The sequence below is a fragment of the Salvia splendens genome, chromosome 4, assembly GCF_004379255.2.
Source record: "Salvia splendens isolate huo1 chromosome 4, SspV2, whole genome shotgun sequence".
NCBI classification, from domain to species: Eukaryota; Viridiplantae; Streptophyta; class Magnoliopsida; order Lamiales; family Lamiaceae; genus Salvia; species Salvia splendens.
In genome coordinates, this window is record NC_056035.1 from 8,755,294 (window position 1) to 8,778,421 (window position 23,128).

At 40.7% G+C, this 23,128-nt stretch overlaps 1 protein-coding gene, 1 non-coding gene and 1 pseudogene across 2 annotated transcripts; 1 reads left to right on the forward strand and 2 right to left on the reverse strand.

Moving 5' to 3' along the window:
• Window positions 1–9,915: 9,915 nt before the first annotated feature.
• On the reverse strand, window positions 9,916–14,289 carry LOC121799149 (cellulose synthase-like protein D2). The gene is made up of 3 exons (XM_042198492.1): window positions 12,791–14,289; window positions 11,893–12,700; window positions 9,916–11,802 (listed from the first exon to the last, which is right to left on the reverse strand). The coding sequence occupies exons 1-3, from the start codon at window positions 13,660–13,662 to the stop codon at window positions 10,042–10,044; spliced, it is 3,441 nt and encodes a 1,146-aa protein (XP_042054426.1). The 5' UTR covers window positions 13,663–14,289; the 3' UTR covers window positions 9,916–10,041.
• A 930-nt stretch (window positions 14,290–15,219) lies between these two features.
• LOC121801529 lies at window positions 15,220–17,870 on the reverse strand (annotated as a pseudogene).
• A 1,689-nt stretch (window positions 17,871–19,559) lies between these two features.
• Window positions 19,560–19,631, forward strand: TRNAG-UCC. The gene has a single exon. It is a non-coding gene; the product is annotated as a tRNA-Gly (tRNA).
• The last annotated feature ends 3,497 nt before the right edge of the window (window positions 19,632–23,128 follow it).

The following is a 23,128-nucleotide window of genomic DNA, read 5'->3' on the forward strand; positions in this document are numbered from 1 at the left end:
CATTACCAATCGATCCACCTACTCTTCTTGCTTTGGGCTAGTCAATTTTTCTTTTTCTTCTTTCTTTTATTTTTTTTAAATTCCAGGTTATGTGTGATGGTAGAACGTGTCCCAGAATTATTTCACCTACTGACATAGCTCAATTATGAATTGAACTAGTCTTTTATTAAAATGGTTTTTCGAACTAGATCAATAGAGATGTTTTTTTTGTGTAGTTCAAATGGATTTTAAAATGTAGTCCTACTACTGAAGATTAGTTTTCAAAATGTGTTTGATTATCAATAGATTAAGATCTTTTTTCTATAATTGAAAATGTATAATTAGGCCATTCGCAATGGGGCGGACGATGGCACACCCGATGGCGCGCATCGTCCGCGCCCGCCATCGTCCGCCCTATACTAAGGGCGCGGAGTATAGCGCTGACGATGTCCATCGTCCACGCCATCGTCCGGTCCACGCCATCGTCCGGTCCTACTACTGAAGATTAGTTTTCAAAATGTGTTTGATTATCAATAGATTAAGATCTTTTTTCTATAATTGAAAATGTATAATTAGGTCATCCGCAATGGGGCGGACGATGGCACACCCGATGGCGCGCATCGTCCGCGCCCGCCATCGTCCGCCCCATTGCGGGTGCGTGACATAGGCCGCGGACGATCGTCGCGCCCTATACTAAGGGCGCGGAGTATAGCGCGGACGATGTCCATCGTCCACGCCATCGTCCGGTCCACGCCATCGTCCGGCCCACTGTGGGCTACGCGGACGATGGCACGCGGTTTCGTTTTTTTATAAATAGAGTTCATTTGTAATTTCATTTCACGATTTCACTTTCGAAACTTATTACATTTACATAATTACTACGAAATGGATTCAAGTCTCAATAGTCCTATGTTTAGCGGAGAGGCGCGTTGGCCGGGTACAGAACCCGGCGAATATCGTTCGTTCGACGCCGACACCCAGTACGATCCCGATTTCAGTACGGAATCGTACGGGTTGTCTGACATGGAGCCGTCTCCAAACCGACCAAGCGCTCCCTCCCGCCGTGACGCCGCAGCGGCCGATCCCGAACCCGCCGCGACCGCTTCCGCCCCAGCCAAAAAGAAGCGGAACCGGCAGCGGGCGCAGAAGTTGCCGCCTCCTGGAAATTGCGATGAGTATGCCACCGGCCGTACGAACTACACCGACGACGAAACCCTAATTTTGGCCCGGTGTTGGGTAGATATATCGGAAGGCCCGATTTTCGTGAACAACCAGAGGCAGGTCGCGTACTGGGAGCGCATCGCCGGCCTCTACAATGAGGCCAAGCCGCCGACCGCGTACAAGCGCAAACGTGAGCAACTCCGCAAGCATTGGGATCAAGTGAAGAAGCAAGTGAACTTGTACGCGGCGGAGTTCGAGAAGTTCACGCGGGCATAGGGGAGCGGCGAGAGCTTGAGCGACATGCGCGCTAAAGCGCTGTTGTCGTACCGGTCGATGTACGACGACTTCAAGCACGAGGCCATCTGGGCGCTCTTGAGGGACAAGCAGAAGTTCCAAGGTGGAATTCTGCACACTGGTGCGCCGAAGAGGACGAAGACCACCGAAACTGGTGATTACACGAGCAGCGGCAGCGGCAATCACCCGATTGACCTCAACCGGACGTACGTGGATGAAGGGAGTTCCGGCACACCGGTGTCCTCCCGGCGTCAATGTTGCGAAGCCCAAGGGGAAGGCGGCCGCGACCTCATCCTTAACCGCTGCAAACCCATCTCCGTTCCCGGAAACGCTCCCGACCCAGACGGCCACCGCGTTTGAGTCGTTGGCAACAGCGTCGATGGCGAGGACGTTATTGCAGACGCACAATGCCCTCAAGAAGTGTACCGACCCCGACGAAGCCGAATATCTCCGGGCGTTAATCGATGAGCTGCGTCGGAAGTTGGGAATTGCACCGACTTAGTTTTTTTTTTTGTAAGTTGAATGGTGTAACTTTTTTTTATTAATGTGTCGCCATTTGTTATTTAGACGTTTTTTATTTACTCGTTACTTGTTATTTGAAAACATTTAAATTAATTAAACAAAACAATAAAATGATGAGGTGGCGCGCCTTAGGGCGCCTCACTGCAGGTGGGGGGAAGGAGGATAAAACTGATGACGCGCCATAGGGCGCCCAACTGCTGATGCCCTTAGTTAAGTCATTCACTGTTGGAATGTCCCATTAATTAAGATATGTACTAATATGTATGAATTCGCAAGTTCTGGAATTTACCAACAAAATATGTGTGGCCACTGGGTCCGGCAACTTCATAGATGTTGTTCAGTTATTACACCTATACATACTACCATCTCCAGTTTAACCATAACATTAACCACAATTTGTTGCTTATGAAAAGAGAATTACTTATATGGAGTAGTTGATGAATTGTGTCATTAAATATAGAAAGTAGTTGATGAATTGTGTCATTAAATATAGAAGAATACTACTACTACTATATCGTTTTGAATTTAATTTAGTTTTATGGAGTAGTTGAATTTTGTGAAATAAAGAATGCTATGTTGAATTTTTATTTTGTACAGTTGTTTGAGAAGTGGAGTATTTACATTTGATGTAAGATTCATTTAAATTGTGCGTTGGTTGATGCGACGTGTGGCTTTTGGATGATTGGCAGAGTGCCATTTTGCGTCTGTGTATGCATGGTCATGGTCTCGTTGGATATAACGCGTGAGCTTGATTCCATTTTAAATAGAAACATTTTCATTTTCAAATTATCCTATTAAAATAAATACTTAAAATTGAAACAATATTATCATGCATGAGACAACTGTAGAAATTTAAGAAATTATAATTTTATATTTCAAAAGTTATAGAATTGATTAGGAGTCAATGAAAGGTTTTGATTTAAATGACCATTAATTATATTCCTTTATCTTAGTATGTGTTCAGATACAATATTTAAATTATATGAGTATTAGTATTACTGTATTAATATCTTTCTATAGTTACAAATTTTGGTCGAATTCGTGAGAAATTCATCAACAAATTAAGCCTAAATTCATAATTTTTATAGTTAAATTATATATTTATAAAAAAAATTTAAAGTTTGACAAATGTTGTGATTTTACAGATCAATAATCCTATAAAAAAAATTTAAATTGCACTACTAGTATTTTACAACTTGATTTGATTCTAGTGTCAAACTAGCTAGAAGACACACCAAATCAGTAACACCTCTATAGATACTATATCCACATCAAGCTTACTAACTTATTGCGAGCCTATTATCTTGTGTAGTCGGCACTTTATCATTAACATGTATTTTGTGAATCGAATTTATGACGTCTTGAATATAGATAACAGAGATTTTCGGTCTGAAAGATTATATTTTAGAATTAATAGTACTTCTAAATGGATAATCATATGTGTTGGGATTTACGCACACAAGGCTTTCACACACTCAAGAAGATCACACACACACACTCACTGTTGTATGAGATCACACAATGCAGAAACACACACACTCACACTTTGAGTATTGAAGATGATAATCTTGGAGAGAAACTGGAAAACTCTTTATTGATTAAACTCTACTCTAAACTACATACACGGTGAGCTATTTAAAGCTCTACAATCAAGTAGCAACTGCTACTAACTAACTACAAGAAGAATCAAGAAAGCAAGAAGAATAACCGCTACATCTCAGCTAACTAACTGCTGCTCCAACGGCTAGTTCGGCTAGGTTGCTTCTTCCTTCTCGGTTCAAGACCGAACTCCTTCCTCGGCTCAAGACCGAACTCCTTCCTCGGCTCAAGACCGAACTCCTTCTCGGCTCACAACCGAACTCTTCCTTCTCGGCTAGTTCCAGCTCAAAGCCGAGCTTCCTTCTTCTGCCTTCTTCTTCTCGGCTAGTTCCAGGCTAGTTCCAGCTCGGTAAGCCGAGCTTACCGAACTCTGCCTTCTTCTTCCAACTGAAATGAGCACTCCATTATTACAATTCTCCACCTGAGGGCTCATCTCAGTTCTTGCACAAACATTGATCAATTTCTTGCAATGATCAAACTTGTCTCTATCCTTATCAGTGGTCTCAATCTTTCTTTTAAACAACCACTTACAGCTTACCAGCCTCCTTTCCTTACCATCTGTACTCAGCTTGGATTTGTCCACCAAAATCCATGTTTTGTTCTTGAGTAAAGACTCTATTTCCTCATTCATGGCTTCAATCCATCTTTCTCTATCTTTACTCTGCATAGCTTCTTTATATGTGAGTGGATCTGCGCCATCAATACTTTCAGCTGCACACAGAGCATAATACACAACATCAGAGAACTTTGTTGGTGGCCTTGTTTCTCTTCTAACTCTGTCCCTTGCAAGCTGATAGTCTCTGATAGAGTCTGATATAGACTCACCAGCCTGGTTGCCCTGAGTTGGAGCCTCTTCTTTATCTGAATCAGACTCACTCCCTGAGTCAATAACTCCACCTGCTCCTAGGCCAACCCCCACAGGCTCCACCTTGAAGAAATCACCCTCATCTTCACTGGAGTCCAGCTTATCTTTCAGGTATGGCATCTGATCCTCCAAGAACACCACATCCCTACTCACCAAGACCTTCTGCTTACCGGGCTCAATACACCAGAGCCTATACCCCTTAACACCCCTCTGATACCCCAACATAATACATTTCAGAGCCCTAGCTTCAAGCTTGCTTTGCCTAGCATGAGCATAGGCCACACACCTAAACACCTTGTACTTTGAGTAGTCACTATGAGCTCCATACCACATGTAATCAGGAGTTTCAGATTTCAGGGCAGTAGATGGGCATTTATTGATGAGATAGGCTGCTGTATACACAGCCTCACCCCAGAATCTGCTGCTCAAACCAGAACCAAGAAGTAGGCACCTCACCCTCTCTAGGATTGTCATATTCATCCTCTCCACAACACCATTTTGCTGAGGATTACCAGGAACAGTCCGGTGCCTCTTCATACCCTTCTCTTTACAAAACAGATCAAACTCAGCAGACAAGAACTCTAGGCCATTGTCTGTCCTTAAGCATTTAACACTTCTACCCTTCTCTAGCTCAACCTCCTTACACCATATCTTGAACTTTGTGAGTGTTTCAGATTTTTCTTTAAGAATATATACCCACAACTTCCTTGTATAGTCATCAATGATAGCTAGATAATACTTTCCTCCACCAATTGAACACACCGGTGAAGGCCCCCAAAGATCACTATGTATGTAGTCTAAAGGGGCTGTAGAAGAGTGAATACCTGTAGGATAGGGTGCCTTCTTAGCCTTTCCAAGTATACACTGCTCACAGGGGTTCATCTTGTTGAAATCTCCAGAGATCAGACCCTTCTTGATGAGTTCTTTCAAGCTTCCTTCAGCTGGGTGGCCCAATCTCTTGTGCCATAGCATTATGGAATCATCTGACACTGCATTGCTTTCTCCATCAACAGCCTTAGCCTTCAGATAATAGAGAATATGCTCTCTGTCAGCCTCCATCATCACTGCATCTCCAGATTTAACAAACAATTTTCCTTGACTCATCAATATGGTGAACCCTTTCTGCTCCAGCATTCCCAATGAGATGAGATTCCTCTTCACTTCTGGAATATACCTCACCCCAGTTAGGATCTTTATAGAGCCATCTTGTAGGCTTAGCTTTACCTTCCCTATTCCTCTGATCTAACAAATGTGATTATTACCCAGCACCACAGTGCCGGCTGCTTCTTGAAGGTCATGAAACCAGCTCCTATTTGGGCACATATGGAAGCTGCACCCTGAGTCCATAATCCACCTATGACTGACCCCACTGTCACTAATATTCATGAGTTGAGCCGGGGGATCAGCACTCTCCACACAATCAGATTGGTTGTGTCCCTCAGAGGCTATCTTTCTCTTCCATGCATGACAATCTTTCTTCAAATGTCCAGGTTTCTTGCACCAATAGCAAGCTCTGGTTTCCTTCTGAGCATCAGAACTTGAGGGTTTAGAGCCCTCAAACTTCTTCTTGAAGTTCTGCTTCTTGAACTTCTTCACATTCAAGGCCTCTGCAGCTTGAACATTGGAGCTTGCAGAGCCTCTGTTGGCTGTCTTCTGGAGTTCTTTGGCCATCAAGGCTGAATAGACTTCTGCATAGGTGATAGGTTTATCTCTTCCATAGATAATTGCATCACTTAGCTGGTCATACGAGCTAGGCAAGGCATTCAATGTGAGAATGGTCTTATCCTCATCTGAAATCTTGACATCAACAGATCCCAGGTCATCAATGATCTTGTTGAACTCCTCTAGCTGCTCAATGATGGACCTATCTCCAGAAAAACTATAGGCATACAGCCTCTTCTTGAGATACAGCCGGTTAGCCAAGGATTTGGCCAAGTAAACTTCATCTAACTTGTCCAAGATCTCCACCGCAGTCTTGGCTTCTTGAACTTCCCTCAAGACCTTATCTCCAAGGCACAGAATCACTGCAGAATGTGCCTTGAGCTGCATCTCCTCCATCTTTGCCTGAGCTTTATCATCAAGCACTGGAGCCTTTCCTTTCTCCTCTGGTTTTGCAAGAACTGCGGCCAAGCCTTGTTGAATCAAAACCGCCTTCATCTTCATCTTCCACAGGCTATAATCATTCTTGCCTGTGAACTTTTCTGCATCAAGCCTTGCTGCCATCTCTGAAACCGTTTGATCCTCTGCAAATCAGCTTCAATATCCCTTCCCACAGACGGCGCCACTTGTTGGGATTTACGCACACAAGGCTTTCACACACTCAAGAAGATCACACACACACTCACTGTTGTATGAGATCACACAATGCAGAAACACACACACTCACACTTTGAGTATTGAAGATGATAATCTTGGAGAGAAACTGGAAAACTCTTTATTGATTAAACTCTACTCTAAACTACATACACGGTGAGCTATTTAAAGCTCTACAATCAAGTAGCAACTGCTACTAACTAACTACAAGAAGAATCAAGAAAGCAAGAAGAATAACCGCTACATCTCAGCTAACTAACTGCTGCTCCAACGGCTAGTTCGGCTAGGTTGCTTCTTCCTTCTCGGTTCAAGACCGAACTCTTTCCTCGGCTCAAGACCGAACTCCTTCCTCGGCTCAAGACCGAACTCCTTCTCGGCTCACAACCGAACTCTTCCTTCTCGGCTAGTTCCAGATCAAAGCCGAGCTTCCTTCTTCTGCCTTCTTCTTCTCGGCTAGTTCCAGGCTAGTTCCAGCTCGGTAAGCCGAGCTTACCGAACTCTGCCTTCTTCTTCCAACTGAAATGAGCACTCCATTATTACAATATGATAATTAGTCATAGTCACCTCTCCAACTAAAATAATCTCATAACCCAATCCTAGATGGATTATCATATAACAATTAGTCATGACAATCGAATGACACCTACATGCTTATTTATTTTATTCAAATAATACTAGTAATAATTTATTTCAGTTGTTGATTTGGCGATTGATAAACAAAATTATTTTAGGCTAGAATTATAGTATACAAAAATAATCATGAAAATGTTCATTAAAGCTTATGTGCAAGACTATAAACTTGTAGATATAAGACTATTTGCACATAAAAAAAAGTCCAAGTTATATTTACTCCAATAAAAGTTTAGGAAGTAGGTTTTTGCACCTCTCTAAGCTATATATTATGCATGCATGGACCGAAATGAATCGTACAATATACCCTAAGATGAAGATGCCACCAAAATGAATTTCTACCTACTTCAATGCACATTTCTCAATCTCTAACCTAACTTCCTACCATCAACTAAACCAATAAATATTATAGACGTCATCATAAGGTTATAATTAATATCTTAAACTGAACCTCTATTATACAAAATAAATCAAATGACCACTCTTGAGCCTTTTTTGGAGAATAAATCAGTAGTACATGTAGTTGAACTAGTGGCGGTGCAACATTCCTTCAAGCAAGAAGACTTTTTTATGGGAAAAATCATAAATATTCATTTTCTAGTAGAATAGAAAAAGAACTTGATTTATTGATGGAACTCACTCCAACATCACTTGTGTTTTCAACTAAAGGATAAACGTTGAACGTCTCCAAAGAGCAAGACTTGATCGAGATACTAAGTTACACAAAGTGACTTGGATATGAGTCAATCATCTAGAATGTGTGCTAATTTTATGGTACCCATATAACATTTTGAATTTGTAATGAAAAAATTCTAATACTATAATAAGCAAATTGTAATGGGGATCCTCTGCTGTTACACCCATATGAATAAAATAATCAAATCAAATCAAATCAAATAAATAAATATATTATTTTATTGTCATATGAGTAACAACCGGGGCTGCTATGCAAGAAATAATCAAATCAAATAAATTAAATATATATATTATTTTATTGTTATGTGAGTAACAACAGGGGTTGCTATGCAAACTTGCACAGTAGAAGATCCCCACCCATTATAACTTTAACGGGTTACTGTCATAACTATGATGACATATTTAAGCATTGTAATGAGTATAGTACGCTATAACTATATGATAAATAGATTTTTGCCATTGATATGAATAGGAATAAATACTACTCTAATTAACCGGTTGAAGCTTGATGGTGAATTAATTAAGTTGAAATAGTATGATGTTTGTATGGGTAAACTTCGATCGATGTGTTCTTATAGCAAACTATATAACGTTGATAAATCGTTATTGGTGCCAGTAATAAAATTTTAAATTTCCCCAGCTCTTGCAATAAAAATTGGTAGATGTGGTCGTGCATATATATCGATTTAATAAATATGGGTGCAAATCTCGTGTCAGGAAATTAATTTCATAGGAATTGAACATGCAAATCCATCTACCTATATATAAGTAATATGACTAGTACAAAAAATATTATTGGCAGGCAGAACGTGGGAAGTGGGAACTAATACGTTGGACCGTTTATTATATTAATGGAGGCATTATTTGCATGTTAATATCAAAATAGATAGATTTTGACATTTCCAGAAATACACCATACTTTGGTAATTTCATAATTGTCATTAGAATCGTTACAATTTAAATATTTTATTTTTAACGCATAATCTATAAATTAGTTTGAGAAATATAATAGTGTTAAGTGGAATTTTTAAAATTAATTATTTAATCTAAAAGGGTATCGTCCATACTCCATAGTTATGATATTTATTTATCCCCAAAAAATCTATCAAATTTCCCATATATTTGTCTCTAATTATGGTAGTCATTAGATCTCTTAAATCTTTCATTTTTCATAATTTTGTGATCAATAATATTAATGAATATTTTGAGATATAAATCATACTTCATATGTATGCAATATATTTCAGACTATATTGATTTTCCATCCATCTTTATCGTTTGCACTTAAGATTGTAGTGACATTCATGAATACGCAACGTCTTAACCCATATCAATATAAGCATCTATGAATATCCATACAACTCTTCATAAATATAGACATACAACATCAAATTCATCAATTCACCGATTGCGCTAATAACTAGCTAGGAACAATAAATGCTAGTAATATTTATGTAGTAGCAGCACATGCTTAATACAATAATCTCTTACAGTAGTAGAGTAATAAGTGATTAACAATTTGATTAAAATGATGAACATGGCCAAATGCAGGCTCAGTCAACGCCGTCTGGTGCAGATATATTAGGGCTAATGTTCCTAACGTTTCAGAGGAAGAAAGCGGCGGAGAGGCTTCTGTCATTGGGCATCAAGAACGTGATATAACAGCTTCATACATCTCTCGCATGAGGCGTGATTCTAGCCTAGGTGTTTATCAGATCGATGTCCAATAGTTGAACATTTGTTTCGTTTTAGGCTCACCGAATTCCCTTCTTACAAATGGAGTATTAATTAAGATGCGAAGAAATATTAAGAAACAAAATTATAGTAGTAAAAAAAAGGAGGAATATATATCATAGATCACAAAAAGCCGATTCTTAAATCCATCAACAACTTGTTCATTTCATGAAGAGTTGATGGCATACATCTAAATCAAAGCAATACATATAACAAATAAAAGAATGGAACCATGTGTGCTTCTTTCTCTAAGGAAACTGGAAAGAGCCACCAATCTGGTTAGTCCCTGCAGGGGGGTTTATGGCCACCCAAAGCAGAGATATGGTGATAGCAATGAGCCCGGACCACACGTATACGATCGTCGGCGTTCTCCCCCGTCTCCCCATCAGCCCTTTAGCAAATGGGTAGAGATGCGCCAGCACCCAAAAGCTGAAGAAAACTCCCCCCAACAGCCGGCTCCACTGCGGTATCACGCTGTATATAGTTCTGCTTATCCCCACTGCTATAGCTATCAGGTTCACCATTATGATCACAATCGGTGGGATCATCAGCGACGTCCACTTCACCACGTACAGGTCAGCGAACTCGTCTTCCTCGTCGTCTCCTCCTGATTTCGACGTTAGAGTGAACGATATCTCGACTCCTGCGAAGATCTTCAGCAGCCCTTGGAACACTGCAGCCAAGTGTGCACTAGTCCCTCCGATAAGCCAGAACTGCTCGTTTCTCCACCACTCTTCGAGCTCGATCCCCGACCACTTTACCTCCAGCACGGCCAGCGCGCACAGCGTGACCGTGATGATGAGGAGGTAGATCAGGAAGGTCACATTCAGCGTCTGGACGATGAACTGGCCCGAGAAGAGGGAGAGCGCCGGGAGGAAGCAGTAGACGATCAGGAATATGGATGTGAAAGGGTAGATTCCTACATTGAGGTATGCAATCCTCTGCAACACCTTCATTTTCGATGTTGCTAGCAAGGCGTTGTTCCGGGAGAAGAAGATCTCGACTGATCCTGTGGCCCAGCGGAGGACCTGGTGGAGCCTGTCTGTTAGGTTGATGGGGGCGGTCCCACGGAAGGCGTCACGCTTCGTCACGCAGTAAACTGACTTCCATCCCCTGTTGTGCATCCGGTACCCTGTCACAACATCTTCCGTGACAGAGCCGTAGATCCAGCCCACTCGCTGCCCCCATTCTGTCTTGTCCTCGTACCAGCACGAGATCACGCTTATTGCCTCTGCTACAGTTGAGGCATCGAGGAGGTCACGGGGGATGGTTAGGGCGCCGGGAGGGCGCCCATTCTTCACGGAAGGATGGTCGGCCAACGGGCGGCCTTGGTACTCGGCCACCGGGATGGAGTCAATGAGTACATTTGAGTTTCCAAACATCTTTGGATCAAGAGAGAGATTCATCTCTTCATCGTCAGAGTAATCCCCCATTCTCAACGACTTGTTCTCCTCCGGTGTATGAGCCACAGAGGAGTGCTTCCTGCGTCGGCCACAGCACGAGCTGAAGAAGCTCGGGCTATGCTCCTTAGTACGGGGCGGATCAAAGCCATAAAGGGCAATCCGTCTGAAGAGGCACCCCGTTCCAACATAGACCGGACCTTGTAACCCGTCTAGCGCTCGCATGTTTCCATCAAAAAACACGGTGTTTCTGTTGGCGTATCGATCAGATGGATCAATGCCCTCGAATCTCTGTGGGAACTGGACGTAGCAGATTCTGTCGCCGCCTCTATCCATCATGAAACACATCCCTTCCCTCATGGCTTGGGAGTTATAGATGTAGTGATCACAATCGAGGTTGAGAATGAATGCACCATTAGACATGATTGCTGATGCTCGAACCAAAGCATTCATAGCACCCGCCTTCTTGTTGTGGTCGTAGCCAGGCCGCTTCTCACGAGAGACGTAGACGAGCATGGGAAGGCGAATGTCAACGTTAGTCAGGTCATTCAACCTGTACTCCTCACCATCCCCACAAAGTAGCTCATCACTTGGAGGTTTCAGCATCACCTACCATCACCAAGACAAACAATTAACAATTTCACAATCACAACGGACTCATTTCGATTATATAAGCGTTGAATCCGTTGATATATATACCTGTACTATCCCAGCATGATCGCCCTTGGTGTGCTCGGGGGTAGGATTCAACCAAGTGCCAGGCCAATGTGTTCCATCTGCCATCCATGTAGCTTTCTTGATCTTAACAACCTCGAGGGGCTCGTCTTCCTTCTTCATCCTCTGCTCCTTCATAGCCTGAAGTTCTTCCCTAGCATGATAAGCATCAGAGCGACGACGGATGGAGTCTGGCAGGCCGTTGATTCGAACCTTAAATTCGTCGTATTCACGCTTCACTCGTCTCCGGTCTTTGACAAAGTCCTTGAGAATCTTATTCTTGTAAGGGTCCTTCTTCAGATTGAAGTAAGACTCTGGATTCCTCGGCTCAATGTTGTGCTTGCGACAGAATGGAACCCATATATTTGCAAAACTCGCTGCTTCCGCCATGGCCTCAAACGTCAGAAGCGCCCCTCCGTCATCAGAGACATAACACGCAAGCTTTTCCACAGGATAATCGGTTGCTAATATGGACAAAATGGTGTTGGCGGTGACGAGAGGCGGCTCCTTCTCCGGATCTGCTGTCGAGACAAAAATATCGATGCCCGGGAGGTCAGACTTCCCTGTGGGATTGCTTGGATCACGTGTCTCGAATTTCTCCTTCAATACATTGAGATCAGTAGCACGGTTTATAGGACATAACTTTGGTAGTTGGTCAAGAATCCAAGAAAATGCAAACCATATCTCACAAACTATAGACATCCCCCACAGCCATACTGCATCGGTGTTGGGATGCCCGATCCTCCATGTCAAGAAAAGCGCGAGAACAACCATTCGGACAGCCACCAGAAGCCTGCAAGGACAGAACAAGCACAAAGTCTTTCATATCCTCATAAGCAATTGTTATAAGAATTTATACACTAAGAAAAAGAGAGAGATGTACCGGTAAGGGCTTATGACAGCTGCGGGAATCTTCAGCTTTCGTGTAAGCGGCCTCCACGGTTTGCTCATCAGCTCAGGAGGCTCGTACGTGTCGCCTTCTTTCCCATCATCAAAGCCACTCCCATCAGGCCATATAGCATTGCCATAACCATACGTACCCTTGGTCTCAAACAGCCACCTGTTGTGATCAAACTCCCCAGTCTGGCTCTTCATCAGCAGCGACGACTTTGTTGACTTCACCAACGACAGTCTCCTCTCCATCTTCTTCGACCTCCCACCCCGCCCAGGCAGCTGAGGCAGAGACCTCCAGTTCTCCATCGCTTCATCCAGATCCGTAGTCTTGTACTGGTCCTTGCACCCGGGGCACGTCCCCTCCCCTGTCTTGAGCACGTCTATGTAGCAGTCCCGGCATATCTTGAAATCACACTCACACGGGAGAATGTCATCCCCCTTCTCATCACACATGGCCTTCCCATCACAACCGTTGATTGCACAAGATGATCCCTTGACACCGGCCATCTGTGGATGGTTAACGTCCGAGTCAATGACTTTATCCATCAAATGCGCCCTCGTTATGCTGTTGAACCCGCCCGTGAAGAGCGAGTTGGACACGTACTGCTCCTCAACCTTCTGTGCAACAGGCTGATTATCCGGGGTCGGGGGCATCTGCACCGTGTAGTTGAGGAAGTCACTGCTGCCAAGCTCGCTGTCGAGATCATCCCTCGAGTAGCTCACATACCTCCCGGAGGAAGTCCTTCGTGCAAACGTGACACGAGTTTGTGGAGGCAGTGGAGGCTTGTTGTTGCTCGGGTCCAGCACATCAGATACAGCTGATAGATCTGATCTGCTTGTTTCAAATGGTTTTGATGCCATTTCAGCACCAAAACCTTGCCACTTCAAAAAAAAGGGGGTGAAGTTTGAGCCTGCAATAAATATATGTTGTGTTCATAGATTATTTAATTGGATAAGGTAAATATTGTGAAACCGAATGTGGGAACCAACAATAATGGAACCTATGGTTTTATAACTTGTAAAGGTATAACAGAAGTGAATGCAGAATTAAATTCAACCAAAACTATTAATCACACAAGAAATTAAAAAGTGCTGCTAAATTTAAGGTGGAATCCGAGCATCTCAAAGCAACCAACACACTCGAAATCCATTAGCATCAATACTCTTGTTAAACAAAAATCAAATGCAAGAGAATTGGTTGTTAGTCAAAACAACATAAATTTTAGCAAGATAAAGCCATTCCAAAACCCCATACTAAATCCTTAATGATCTTTATGCACATATATTTGTGCTTGTGTGTGTGTATCGGAAAAGGAGAATTGTGATGAAGATCAGACAGGGTGAGGACAAATGAAAGGAATGAATTGTGTGTTTGAAGAAGTTGGGTTGTTATAAACATTCTCGGGTAATAGAAAGAGGCAGAAAAGAATCCGCGTTTTGCGCAGAGTTGACAACCCCACCCGTATTCTGCTGTACAAAACTCTTCGCTTTTTTACTTCTCTAGACTTGACCGTTTCAAGGTAATTGATTTAAATGAATATATACATTCTATGTTTTGTTTTTTTAGTTGGACTTAAAAGTAAAATAGACAGAGGAAGGGAATAAATGATTTATTTTTTTTAATATTTATGTTTTTTTAGCTTTAGTGTATCCCTAACTTTTTTATTCAAATGATAGTACTATTTAACTCACTAATTGTTGATTGTCAATTTTAGGAGAAACAGTTAAATATGGATCAAAATATATTTAAGATCAGAAACTATCACATTGATATATAGAAATATTTTTGGATTTTAGTGTTAGTAGAATTTCATAAGTTTTTTCCATTTTTTGTTCTTTTTTCCTACTTGCCGCGGCTCTTAATTACACCCATTTGCTGCTAGATTGAAAGTAATCAATCTGATAATATTAACATATTAATTTTGCGCTCTGTCCTCTCTCTCAAAATACAACCCCCAAAGAAACCAACACCATAGAATGTTAAAGCAAAAATTTCTTACTCAGTGAGATCTTGAGACATCAATAAATAGGGGCATGATTGTTGTAAAACATCACCAGGATAGATAGATGCAAAGAAATGATCCAGTTTCTTCCTATAATTATGAATTATGATCTAAAATAAGAAGTTAATACGTGGAAAGGGAGATGAAAGAATGTTGAAACTAACCAAGAGCAAGAGGAAGAGGAAGAGGAAGAGGAAGAGGAGCCTTGTGAGTTCCGCTTATCGAGTGCTAATGCATTCCGTGAGCAACTGGATGGATCATCTTTTCTAGTCCCAATTGGTAATAAATACAAATACCACTAATTAATGGGAATCGTAGTCTCGAATGGTAATAAATTAATCTTCGACGTGGAGACTCGTTCTGCATCACGTTTGTATTTTTGTGTGTGCGCATTATAGATGTAAACAACTAAGCAATAGGAAGATTGAGATATAGTGCATTTCACGTCCATTTTCTCTCACCAGAACATGCGAACATCCCCCTAACTTGTCTACACATTCAATACTATTTTATAATGTTAAAATCTAGAATCAAGGAAATCCGATATTCTCCCACTCCTACCAATCATTTGTTTCTGAGGCATCACCACAGGTTTTTTCATGTCTTCATATTTGGACAAAACTTTTTGAATCTCGTCATTCACATTCAGTGCTTCAAATAGCAGCACCTCATTATCACCTGCAGATTCAATGATCATCTGAACACTCTACTGAGACTCACGACATTGCCTTGAGAGGGTGATGGTTACGTCATCCTGCATAAGAAATTAAAAAAGATAATACCAGGAGGCGGAAAATGGTCATCTTGCCAGATTTCCTCTAAAATGGCCAACAGATGTATCAACCTTGATCAAGCTAATTGCTGAATGCTGTCTATCATATATCAATATTCTGAAAATACCACATGCATAACAAACAGAGTCCATGATCAAAATGAATGCACATAAAACAATAGTAATGTTAAAGAGAGTTCTACAAGCTCCTACCTACAACCAAGAGAAGTACATTAACACGGTATATATAGATACAGACTGAGAGAGAGAGAGATCAGTAGCAGTACCTGAAGAATATCTTCCGGTGGGGATGATGACAAAACAGAGTTCACAAGCTCTATACTATTTCTTGCCACATCAAATGCTTCCTTCGTTTGTCCAGATGAAAATCTTTGCGCAGTGATTTGATTACGAAGTTATAGGGAATCAGAAGCTGCCACTGACCTTGGAGGAGTAACTAAATTACCAAGATTTTCAGTGTCGCGAAGAGGGAACCTTACACCCTTTGCTATCAAACTCTGACATGGAAGGAAATGCAGTTAAAAGTAAACAGGAGAATCAGAAGTTGAATACATCTGAAAATCACATTTCATCAACATGTGTTCACTCTCTACTGGTAACTTTTAAATGTGATTTCAAGTGACCATAATTCTTCAAGCCAGATAAATAAGTCTTGGTAATTTCTCAATAATCACTGACATTAAACGATAATAGATAATAAAAAAAGCTAGCTGTTGCTCCAATTACAGACATCCTTATCCTTATAAATGTGAGGGAAATATTATTATAACCAGTTCATGTCTAAGTTTCTATTTTAGCAACAAGTCAGTGTAAAACATTACATCTACTGGTACTTGAATTAGGAAACCCCGTACATAAGTGCGGAGAGTGTTAGCAAAAGTAAAATGAAATTTCTATTCAGTGTCATGCACGTAGAAAACTGACTGAATATTATAATGATACCAGAAAGACCTACCTGACTAATACAAGAAACACTACTCGTATTACAGACGCATATTGTGTTATATTTGAAAATTTATATCAGTGTAAGATTAAACTTAAAAACATATACCCCTATCAGGTACCATGAAAGCATAGAACTCAAACTAATCACTTGATATTCGAAAGCTATTCATTAAAATGTTTGTGCTGGTAGTATTATAAAATAGGTAGAAAGTCTGGGATAGAATACAACACTAAAGGAAACAAGTGTGAAAGAAATATCATGAATAAATAAATCAGGCATATCCAAACTGCAGGATTACCCTGTAAGTCTCTTGATAGACAGGCAAATAACGCAACTCATGTGAAGACTGCCCCCACGATTCAATCAATAACAAAACCGTGTTGCGGTTATTGGCCACGGTCAGAGGGTCATCAGTCAACTTCACCATCTCGTCAAAGCACCCTCTCAGCCGCAACCTCAGAGAATGCCCTATCACAGTTCTTCACGAAGGTCTCAAGCAACACCAGAGTCAAGTACTGAACCCTAGGGATCTTGCACATAAATCTTTTCTTTATGCCCCTAATGAACTCACTGTTCAACCTGCCACTGCTAATCATGTCACAGAGTTCGAGATTAGTGGCCCAGTCAGGCTCATCCAGAGTCTCAGCCGTGGCTTCCTCGATCAGACTGTCTGTCTGACTAGGACCTTGGAAAAAATCCTTCATTTTGAAACTCATTGAGCTCATTCGAGCACTGAGCTTTTGCCCCACCTCAGACCCCCCAACCTTCAACCGCTCGCCTAACTGATTCACTATGTCCTTCAAATTGTCACCCATTTTGGCAGAAACTGTTCTCTACACCCTCAGATTCTTCAACTCTTTTGAAATCTTTTAAGAGGAAACATAGGAAAATCACATGTTGAATCCATTGTTAAACAGTTGAGTGGCATAATGCAGCAGAGATTTCATCCCCATTCTTAATATTCACACAATAAAAAACCTTATAATTTTCCCAACCTCATATTTCCCTCAATAACAGACATCGCTTGTACATTTGTATGTATAGTGAGAAACAAAGATAAATCAGACAACAACAAAAAATGGCATTTCAAAACTAAAACCAAAATTTACTAAATTACAACAAATTATGAGATCTAGAAGAAGGTAACCGATTATGCTCGATTTTCACTGATACGTCAATACTTCGTAATAATGCTCACACGAATTAATGATCGATCAAAACGACGATGAACAATTCGAAATGATAAAAAGAATTTAAACAATTTTGATTCAGTACCTTGATATTGAAGGGTCTGGAGGACTGTGATCACTCTTCAATTGCTTTTTTCACTCCAGTTTATTGTGTTTTTCTACATTAACTTAACAAACAAATTTAATCAAAAAATTGAAATAAAAAAATTAATTTGCAAATAAATTACTACATATTTTTATGCAAATATTAGTGCTCCATTAATTTAAAAAAAAATATTTAAGTTGCACCTGTTTATGCATTCGAAAATTCAGAACAAATCATAAATGACATAACATTTTTTTCCCAAAGATGTTAATTAATTTCCGTAAAATGAACACTATTCATGCAAATGTTATACTATGTTGGGAGTAGCTAACATTTTTAATGAAAAAACACAAATCAGATAATATGGAGTACTAAGTATACTATACATGAATGAATTTACTAAAATACACCTTCTATCTACGAAATAATAGTATCTCCATTGCCATTTTGAGATATCCACGATTTAAGTATCACTTGCTTTTTACATTTTAGTTAAATGATTCTCACATTTCACTAAATTATTACATTCACGTTTTATTATAAAATTAATATAAAGGTAAAATCTAGTTTCACTATTTTTTTTCTATATACTTTCTTTCATAGTATTTCTTAAAATATGAGCAAGTCAAAGTAGAACTAGAAATTGGGAATGAGAAATACTATAAAATAACAAAAAATTAAAATAATGACTAATAATACGAAGCTCAAAATGTATGAAATACTTTAATTATAAGAAATATAAAAACATTTTTTTAAAAATATGTCACTTGAAATAGAATATTTTGTAAAATAATTGTTTTATTTTAAATGAAATAAAGAGAGAGAAAGTATATTAAGAGGTAGTTTGATAGAAAAGATAAATAAATTATCATTCTAAGATTAATGAGTTATTTATCATTTTAATTTGCCATAAGTTTATAATAGTGTTCGTAACGGGAAAGTGAAGGCGCGTTGAGGCGCCCACTGGGCATTGCAAGCGAGGCACTGAGCCGTTAAGTGGGTGTGGGAGATAGGTGGGCGAGTAAATGGGAAGGAACTAGACTTTTTTTATATTATTATTATTATTATTATTATTATTATTATAAAATCAAATTTTAATTGTATGAATGGTAAATTTTATTAATATTTTATGAGTTGAAATTTATAATTTTTCTAGAATTTGTAGGATTTATATATTTAGTGATAAAATTGAAATAATGAATAATGTGAATTAATTAAAGATGTATATGACTAGAATAGATGAATGATTAATTGCGGATGTAGTGGCCATAATAAAGGAGAATAATATCAGCTGATAAGGATGGCGGGATTAAGAGCATCAGCAATGGGGCACCCTAAGGTGCGCCCTATGGCGCGCCACATCATCGGTTTTATCCTCCTTCCCCTTCACCTGCAGTGGGGCGCCCTAAGGCCCGCCCTATGGCGCGCCCTATGCATTTTATTTTATTTGAATATTTAAATAACAAAAAATTGAGAAAAACTTCATTTCATTTATAAAAATTAATACACTACAATACGAATTAAAAATTAATATATTTATAAAAATTAATACATTTATAAAAATTAATACATTTATAAAAAACCTTCATTTCAATCACACAACATAATCATCTTAATAACTCGAAGAAGCAAATTCTCGTTTCACCGAATTCTACTTTTTAATCATAAATTATCATTTTTTTATCACATTATCATCTTAATAAATGTATAAAACAATTTAGTTTTCAAGATATCTCAACTAGTGCTTGTAGTCCAATGGTTAGGATTATTGCCTTCCAAGCAATAGACCCGGGTTTGAATCCCGGCAAACGCATTTTTTAAGTAAAATGTGTGCCATCGGGCGCGCCCATCGTCCGCGTAGGCCGCAATGGCGCGGACGATGTGCATCGTCCGCCCTATCCTCCGCGCCCGAAGTATAGGCCGCGACGATCGTCCGCGGCCTATGGCACGCACCTGCAATGGGTGCGGACGATGGATGGCGCGGACGATGCGCGCCATCAGGCGTGCCATCGTCTACCCATTGCGGATGCTCTAATGAATAGTGGTACCTGGTTCTATTGAGTTTGTTGATGGAGGTTTATTACTAGTAGTCTAGTACTCTTCTCTCCACTATTATTAGAAGCTATGGTTTACCATTTTAATCCATCCATCGTTAAGAGTTCTAATTCATTTGCAGTATAAATGATAGCTACTAATTTATTATTCTCACGTTCTATTATAAAAATAGGTTTTGCATTCTATTACTGCTGGGATCTTCTGTTGTGCATAGCAGGGGTTGTGCCTTGCAATACACACCCACTAATATGAAAGAAAAAGAAATAAATGGTGCATTTCAAGGTCCTGGCCATGTTCTACTATTTTTTCTCACCACTTTTTTTATATTTTTTAAAATATGTGACGAACTCCAGTTAATCTTCTAATTGCGGATGGAGAAACCAACTCATGCTAGTTGCTAGTAAATCTCGTATGAAATTATTTTATAAATAAAAAATAAATTTTGGATATGTATCCGAATAAAAGTAATCATCGAAAAATCATCAATATGGAGTACTTTGTATTTGAAACCCAATCATTGATACAAAAATTAGTTGATATGAATATAATTATTAATTTTTACCAATAAATATTTAAAAAATCTGGAACTAAATTTACCAGATCTCCATCCGCAACGCTGTCTCTTATCCGTCTCTTAACCGTCTCATCTCTTAACTATTCATGGGCCCCACTGTACTTTTCACTCCATCTCTTTAACTAAGAGACAACACCTGCAACCCTCCATCTCTTATCCGTCTCTTAACCATCTCATCCATTAACTATTCATTCAATTTCTTTTTTTTTATTTCCAACAAATCCAATTAATAAAAACACACTGCATTAAATAAAATAAAATAAAATTACAACTTCAAATTCTAAAAAAATTTAAAAAACACATAATTAAAATCCTAAAAAATATTAAAAATACATAATTTAATTTCTTCCGCGCACTCTACTGGTTGCCAAAGTTTGCCCAAATGTGCTCCATTAGATCATCTTGGAGTTGAGCGTGGGCGGTAGAATCACGTGTCCTTGCCCGAATAGACAACCGATCTTGCATAGACGGATGCACTCCACTGTGAGGCGGCTTCCCGGGGTTTCAGGGTCGAACCAATTTCCCGCCTCAGGTCCTTCGTCGGCGACAATCATGTTGTGCAAGATTGTGCACGTATACATGATGTCAACCATATTCTCCATAAACCACGTACGAGCCGGGGCTTTAATAATGTTGAAGAGCGTTTGGAGAACGCCCTCTCCACATCCTTGCGAGCAGCCTCTTGCTTCTGCCCATAAAGAGCCAGTTTTCGCTCACCGGCCTGTTGAACGTCTTCACGAAGGTTGGCCACTTCGGGTAGATGCCGTCGGCAAGATAGTACCTCATTTTATACCGCCGGTTGTTAGCGATGAAGTTGATGACCGACGCTTTACCATCCAAAACTTCGGCGAAGAGGTCGGATTGGTTGAGCACGTTGACATCGGCAACGGCCTTGAGTATAACGGTGGGGTGAGTGCCTTTGTGGCCGCTCGTGTATGACCCCATCCACGCCACATGGCAATTCTTCCATTGCCAATGCATGCAAGCGACACTGCCAAGCATCCCGGGGAATCCATGCACTTCTTCGTGAAGGTGGAACAGAAACTGACAATCTGCCGTGCTTAGCTTCCGGAGAAATTCGTCTGTGAAGGCTGCCCGGACGCCTTTGCAGAAGTTCATCAAGCACATTCTCCAAGTGCTTTCTCCAATGTGGAGGTATTCGTCGAACAAATCCGTCGTTTGTCCCGTAGCAAGCTGACGGATTGCTGCAGTACATTTCTGCAGCGTCGTGTGGCTGGGACGGCCAACGGCGTCGAACCCTTCTTGGAAGAACTCTTCCGGGGCTGCCAATGTATTTGCGATGTGCAGAAATAGCGGTTTCCGCATGCGAAAACGGCGACGGAAATAGGTCTCTCCCCATACCGGTTATCACAGAAGTAGTCGCGTACTAACCTTGCGGCGGCTTCCTCCCGGTTACGATGGATGTAAGTCCGGGATCGTCGTTGGGGCGGCGCGGCTTCCTCCGCCTCCCTACGTCGATCTTCTTCAAACGATTCTTCCATTATTCGACGCATTTGCTCAAATGGATCCATGAATGGATTAAATTTGGGAGAAGAATAAAATAGATGATTTGAGATGAAAATTGGAGATGAAAGAGAGATGATTTGAGAAGAATAGATGTGTGTTTGGGTGTGAGAAAGAGGAGTATTTATAGAATAAAAAAAGAAAAAAATATTTTTTTTAAATGACCGTCGAACGGTCATATTACCGTTTTTTAATTTTTAATTTTTTTTATTAAATTTGAATTTTAAAAAAATGATTTATTGCGTCAGCGTGACGAAGCCCACTCGCGGGCCTGTGAGTGGGCGTCACGCGTGGCGCCAGCGCGCGCCACGTCACGCGGGCGCATGGCGAGCTGGCGCGCCAGCCGTCTAGGTGAGACGGGCGTCTCGGCGAGATAGGGACGAGACGGGATGCTGCAACGCGTCTCGCGTCCGTCTCGTCTCGGAGGGACGAGATAAGAGACACCCGCGGAACGCGTGGCGGGTGCTCTAAAACGGTCTTCTACTCCAAATACTCATATTTCATCCCCCGCTTGCACGTTTCTTAGAGCATCTCCAATGGCGGACGTCCGGTCAGACATCCGCGACGGGCGACCGGGACGTCCGCCATTGTGGCGGGGCAAGTCAGATACGGACGTCCCGTAAGGACGGCGGATGTCCTCGGACGTGCGGGCGACGGGCGGGTGGACGTTCGCCATTGTGGCGTGGGTCGGACGTCCGGTATTTAAATTTTTTTTTAAACTCTATATATACGACTCATTGAACTTCATTTCATTCGCATCACTTGTATTAACAAGTTTCTCTCTTCTTTTACTACAAATTTCATTTCTACTTAATGGAGTTGTTAATTTTTTTTGTTTTATTACTATGTAATTTTTTTTCGAAACATGTATGTTTTTTTAATAAAGTTGTTAATTTTTCCCGTTCGTATTCGTGTTAAAATTTTATTTCCTTAAACGTAAATTGTTTTATTTGTGAATTTGTGATTTTTTTTATTGTGGGAAGGGCGGCTTGTGCAGGAGAAGTCCTAGTGGCGTGGCAGTGGAATGAGAAGTCCTAGTGACGTGGCAGAAGGTGTTTTTGGGAAGTCCTAGTGGATGTCCGAGTGGGACATCCGGGCATTGGAGATGCTCTTAAACACAAACAATTGGTGGCGGCGGCAACAATCCAACGCAACAA

Excerpts from the sequence above, each read along its gene's own strand:
- LOC121799149 (XM_042198492.1), bottom strand. The coding sequence starts at position 13,662 with ATGGCATCAAAACCATTTGAAACAAGCAGATCAGATCTATCAGCTGTA. Across the intron at positions 12,701-12,790 it reads GCTGTCATAAGCCCTTACCG|GCTTCTGGTGGCTGTCCGAA; the intron begins GTACATCTCTCT and ends CTGTCCTTGCAG. Across the intron at positions 11,803-11,892 it reads ATCATGCTGGGATAGTACAG|GTGATGCTGAAACCTCCAAG; the intron begins GTATATATATCA and ends TGGTGATGGTAG.